General features: G+C 34.5%; 1 protein-coding gene across 1 annotated transcript in view; it reads left to right on the forward strand.

Moving 5' to 3' along the window:
• The first annotated feature begins 928 nt into the window (after positions 1–928).
• LOC108767432 (cyclin-T) overlaps positions 929–6,312 on the forward strand; it is an 18,981-nt gene continuing 13,597 nt past the window's right edge. Inside the window, exons 1-7 of the mRNA XM_018517338.1 lie at positions 929–1,400; positions 3,919–4,129; positions 4,355–4,478; positions 5,196–5,241; positions 5,693–5,783; positions 5,986–6,183; positions 6,261–6,309. Of these exons, the coding sequence (XP_018372840.1) occupies positions 1,255–1,400; positions 3,919–4,129; positions 4,355–4,478; positions 5,196–5,241; positions 5,693–5,783; positions 5,986–6,183; positions 6,261–6,309 (865 nt within the window). The 5' untranslated portion in view covers positions 929–1,254. The remainder of the gene's footprint in view (positions 1,401–3,918; positions 4,130–4,354; positions 4,479–5,195; positions 5,242–5,692; positions 5,784–5,985; positions 6,184–6,260; positions 6,310–6,312) is intronic.

Here is a 6,312-nt window from a genome sequence, read left to right on the forward strand (position 1 = left end):
CACCCATTGTAAGCGCGTTCTGAATACGGGCCATAATATCTATTCCTGGGGCTCTATTCTTGAAAAGAAACGTATACGAAAGCCTAGGAAATACTATAGCATATGTAACGTATACTGTAGCATTTCCCTAGACTTTCGTATACGTTGCTTTTCAAGAATAGAGCCCCTGTTCCTAATATTTCCTCCATTGTGCACAGGGCCTTAAGCGATCACTCCGTGATCGAAGTGAAAGAGTCTACTGGCACGACGCCAAAGCGCGCTAGGTGAGACGTGAGTCGTGAGTGCGCTGTGCGACGCGGTCGCGCTGGCTGGCCTCCGCAGGCGAGGCGACGTAACGTCGGTGGAGGTGCACGTTTCCGGAGTCGTGAATTCTCTGAAAGCAAGAGAAGGTAAATGTTTCGACGTAGTTATTAACACCGACGCGGTTTGGCCACACACGTTACGCAACGTGTGACGTGACCTATGTACTTAATTCACCGTCGGTCGTTTTAGCGTCGAATTATCGCGGATACCATCGCGAGGGAGAGAACTTTCGGGAACGCTCGAACGCTCGCCCCGCCGAACGCGATGACGACGCATCGCCTCCACGAGACACGCCGAAGGTTATGACGACTTGTCCTTGTGCGTCGATGATTGTCTCGCGTATTAACGCGAATGATAATCGGATGAGAACACAGGACGCTTCCTCGTACATTTACGTTTGACGACGATGTCTGACTCCGGCCGACGTTAACGGGACGTCGCAATTACGACGCTGCATGCGTTTCCTCGCAAGCGTGCTGCGCGGAGAGTGGCGAGTCATCGAGACTCATTATTTCAGGTAACCTGTTTCAGCCCGTGAGTGGTTAACTCTTGGGACTCCGTCCGCGTCTTTCGACGCACGGGACGCGTGTCCGTGTAACACGTGTGACACGCGAGAACGCTTGGTTCTTTTTTTTGTTGTAACATTTAAAAAAATCTCGCCTCATCGCATCGCGTAAATTGCATTGCGTCACTCGCGCCCACGGCGCCATTTTCGAGATTTGTACGCAATTGTTCCGAGAACGAGGCGGCGTGACTTTAGCCGCCGTGGCAGTGGCGGGACGTGACACGAGTCGGAGCGAGTATGCACCAAGTGCCGTTTCTCACTTCGTCCCTCAGATATCTACCTCCCCACTTCTAGATCGTTCTAACCACGCGACAATCCCGTCAAGAGTGTGCATCGTTTACGGATTATAAGGCCCGTAATTTACGGGTGAATCGTGTGTACGTTAAATGGCGGCTGACGAAAGATGGTATTTCACGAGGGAACAGCTTGCAAATACGCCGAGCAGAAGATGCGGCATCGACGCGGACAAGGAGCTGAGCTATCGGCAGCAAGCGGCCAACTTCATCCAGGACATGGGACAACGGCTTGTTGTGTATCCTTTTATCGTACGCTGGGTACGCGCATGTTAAGGCGTTTAGTCGTGTTCTCCACGACTGTACGCTTCTAGATTCACACACACGCGCTCACATCCCCCCCCTCCCCCCACCTCTCTGTTTCTCTTGATCTCTCCTTGTCGAGCATTTGCAACCGCTGGCGAGTATCAAAATACCATACGCGAAAGTCCATTCTTCAAGGCATGGACAGCCTCGATGTCGGCTGACGCGTCTTATATTTCGTTCCGTACAATTGGGTTATGTGCTGAAAACGGAGGATTCACCATATTGGAATCCCATATATCACAGGTACCGTAAATGATACTTGATAATTCCCACAGCGAGAGAATTCCTTGGTAATTCCTCGCGCTCGAAACTTGGCTGATTGGAAGTGTAGTACCTTAAGCAACACGTAAGTGTTGCTCAGAACACATGCGTGTACGTATGTGTTGCTTGGGCAAGGACCATCGATTAACGAGATACATTGGAGGAAAGAATGAGGACTTAAAAAAAAAAAGATTAAATAATGTCCCGAACCTAATTTATAGATTTCGCATATGCATATTGTAATTTTTGCTAATTATTTTCATCTATTTGTATTTTGTGTAACGAGCACAATTAAACAAGAAAACTTAGTAGGTTTTCAATATATTTGTTCTAGTAACTTCAAAAGTGCGTATTTAAGTTTTAATCCAGCACTATCTTTGTAGTCATACATGTGGATAATTAAAAAATATGTGGAAAGTTTAATTTGTGCTCTTTGACTTAGACTTTTACAACTTACTTTCAGAAACTTTATATCAATCCTTTTCACATAATATTACAAGTTCCTGCTTTTTTTTTATTATATTTTATCTAGCAAGTTTGCTATAATATGTTAATATTTTCATTCCTTGAATTTCTCTTTTTAACGATACAAATGAAGTATATATATTTTATTACTTGTTCCTTACAGTACTTGTATCTTATAGTACTAAACTAAACCGTTAGGAAGAAGTAAGAAGAATTATTTAAATCAGCCGAATTCATTGAATCAACTTTCCCACATGACTGTAAATTGAAAATAAAATTTAAATAAATTATTTTATATATAAAAAACTATTGTATCCCTTCTCTCTATTTTCTGATCTTACCATTTAATTTAATTCTAAGAAATAATTTTAAAGTAATTGCAATCTAGATCTTTTGTTATTTTTTGATGCCTTTATTTTAAAAGTATTTAAAAAAAAATTCCTTTTCTTTGTATTAAGTTACTTTGTTTTTATAATTTGACAAAAGGCTGCTTTTTTTCTTTACTATGTCTATACAGATAGTACTATGGGTAACAACATGCTCATTTTTCTGGATTTTATTAAGTCAAACTATCCGTTGTCGGTACCTGGTTGTGTACAATGCAGAATACACTAAGTATTTAATAGCAGTATGTTTCAACATTTTATTATCAAAATGTTTTATCATTGTTCAATGACTATACATTATATGATATATATTATATGTATAATCTTGCACAAAGAACAAACAGTTTTTGGTATATACTTGACCAATTGAAAATATTGTGCTACATAGTTTTTAATCGCATTCATTTATCAGGATTGTCACAGACCTGAAAAACCGGGGAAATCGGGAAAAGTCAGGAGAAAATGTAAAAATGTCTGAAATTTTGATATTTGCTCACAATTCCTTTAAACTGCTCCTATTCCAAATAATTGTTATAATTTTTTAAATATATCTGATATTTATAGTCAAATACGTTCAAAACTCGCGCACTTTAAATGATTTTATTTATAATAAAATAATTAAAATTTATATTTTATTTTTATATTTATTTGATTACCCTTTTTCCTCATAGCTGCATTCTTTTTTTTCAATACTAATTTATTTTTTGTTGACAAATTTGCACCCAAAATTTTATTATGCTACTAAACTTCTTTTGCATTGTTTTTAATAGTAATAGGCTAGATTTCTTACAATACTTTATTATAAATGTTAAAATTTAGATATTTTATATTGATCATGAAAAATTTTCCATTTTCATCTGGAAAACCCGGAAAAATCAGAAATTTCAAAATTCATTTTCTGCAGTAATCCTGTTTATGTCAATGTAGAATTGTTTACATTACATGTGATATATAAGATTCCAATGTATTGAATCTGTTTCTTGCATCTCTGTTTATACAATATTCATTCATACTATACAGAGATTGTGCGATAATGTCTTTTTCAAAATCATGCGATATAGGGTTTTTATTTGAAGAAATATTTTTTTATACGTGTATATTTTGCAATTGTATTAATTTTATGGATAATAAACGTACTATAATATTTATATCATAATACTTCTGCAATAAGAGAACATTCTTGAAAATTAATATAATGTTTTCTTTCTAGGATCAATATAATTGGAAAATATATATGCAAAAATGTATTCCTTATCCTTAACTAATCCTAAATATTTCAAATGTCTATGAATATTTCTAAGAAAAATATTTTCCTTAATAAAATATAAATAAAAATCAGATCCCAATTATGCATCAATACAGCTATAGTCTACATGCATCGATTTTATGTGTTCCATTCGCTGACGCACTTCCACAGGAATGCTATTGCAGTGGCAGCAATCTTTTTAGCAGCAAAAGTAGAGGAACAACCAAGGAAATTAGAACATGTCATCAAAATGGCACACTTGTGCCTCCACAGAGACCAACCTCCACCTGACATTAGGTCTGAGGTAAATGTAGATAAAATCTACACTTGTGGTGAGCCTATTGTGACAGTTAATATAATTTATAAAAGATGTTCTTTTTATTTATTCTATTATGGCTGTGTTCCAAAATTTGCTGCCAGTATTAAAAATCTATAGTGCACGTGATATAAACTATAGATTTTCAGTACTAGCAGTAAATTTTGGAACACAACCTATATAACATGGATTTTAATGCTGTATTACTTGTAGCAATTTCTCGAACAGGCACAAGACCTGGTATTCAACGAAAATGTCCTCTTACAAACATTAGGATTTGATGTTGCCATTGATCATCCACACACCCATGTTGTTAGATGTTGTCAATTAGTGAAAGGTACAGGTTAGGTTCTTGTATAATTAATATATCAATTTAAATTTAGGGTTATCAAAACACTACTTTAAGAGGACACGTCCTACAACTTCATCTTTAGTTCTGTCTTTTCTCTTTTTAATAAAATTTGCAATAAAAGTATTCTATTTTTATATTTTGAATTTTAATCTGTAGTTTCGAAGTAGAATACAATGTTCAAATTATATTTTCAATTTTATGAAGAAATTTTGAGTAACAAGCAAATTGCTTAAGAGAGTTAGTATATTATAAAAATATAATTTTATAAAAATTTTTTTTAACATCAATTAATACACTGAAAAAGATTATGTTATAGCAACATTATTTCAATTAAAAATAATTTTGTTAATTTACACATAAGACTATTAATGATACAAATATGTCATACTCTTGTTTTAATAAAATTTGATATAACATTCTTTTCAGTGTATGTTAAAAATTGAATTTGTTTTGTGTGTGTGTGTGTTATGTAAAGTTAGAATAAGAGTAAAACAATACTGAACATTTTATTATAAGGGAATGAAGAAGATGTACATGATTAAAATTTCAGTTTACAAAATTTTAATTTTTCTTTTATATGTGACTACCTTTGCATTTTCTATAGGCACTGTCCACTTTTCGCTATTGTGATATTTGTTAACCCTATATCAGTACAAAATTGTTATGCTGAAAACGAATTAAAATGATATCTTCATATTTTAGCGAGTAAGGACTTAGCTCAGACTTCATACTTTATGGCATCTAACAGGTAAGTGTTTATTGCTTTTACATTACTATGTATTAGCACTTTCTGGATTTTATTATTTTCTGTGAAATACCAAGACATAAATGATAATCGACCCAGGAGCTTCGCAGATATAATTTCCAAAATATTGGACAAAAGCGAAATTATACACAAATACCAGGAAAAGAATGAGGTTTTCATTTTTTTTTCTAGAATAATACGTAATATTTAAAATAGTAATTATAAAAATAATTTTGCTCTTTTACAAACGATGATATTGGAAAACATTTGTTTTGCATATCTCTATGCAAAAATAGTAATAAGTCACTGTTTTCATTTGACGGATTGTGTTGCCATTTTTCTATACACTAGGACGATTCCTATTAACATGCAAATCTTTAAAATCATTAAATAACGAAAGCTTGTTTTAAACGTGCTCAATGCAGTTTTTTATACGATTTCTTTTCTTTTGCAGCCTACATTTAACTACAATGTGTCTACAATATAAACCGACAGTTGTCGCATGTTTTTGCATACACCTCGCGTGTAAATGGTCCAATTGGGAGGTAAGAGAAGTATATATCTTTTAAACATTGTCGCAAATTGCAGAATGCTAATATGCAATAATAATCTTAGTATAAAAGTTATAAAATAATTCATGTCACATGTATTGTCTTTGTTGTTCAGGTTGATTTATGTGTGTCTTGATTCTCTGTAATCATTAACATTTATTGATACATTTTTAATAATTATCATTTCCATACACAGATACCACAAAGTACTGAAGGAAGGCAATGGTTTTGGTACGTAGATAGAACTGTAACAGCGGATTTACTTCAAGAACTCACAGACGAATTTCTTCATATATTTGATAAGTGTCCATCGAGATTGAAAAGGAAAATTATGATCATTTCCGCGAATCAAAGTCCAAGTATTCATCATCCGAGTCTACCGAATTCACCATTTGTAAGTAACTCGCACATACGAATATGATTGTTTTTTTTTTCTTACATGAGTTCTAACTCGTACTTTTTTCTCTTTAGGATACTGAGCCGCGTAGAATACAATCTCCAGCAACATTGGATGGTGCCGCTG

The sequence above is a fragment of the Trachymyrmex cornetzi genome, unplaced genomic scaffold (genome assembly GCF_001594075.2).
Source record: "Trachymyrmex cornetzi isolate Tcor2-1 unplaced genomic scaffold, Tcor1.1 scaffold673, whole genome shotgun sequence".
Taxonomy (NCBI): Eukaryota; Metazoa; Arthropoda; class Insecta; order Hymenoptera; family Formicidae; genus Trachymyrmex; species Trachymyrmex cornetzi.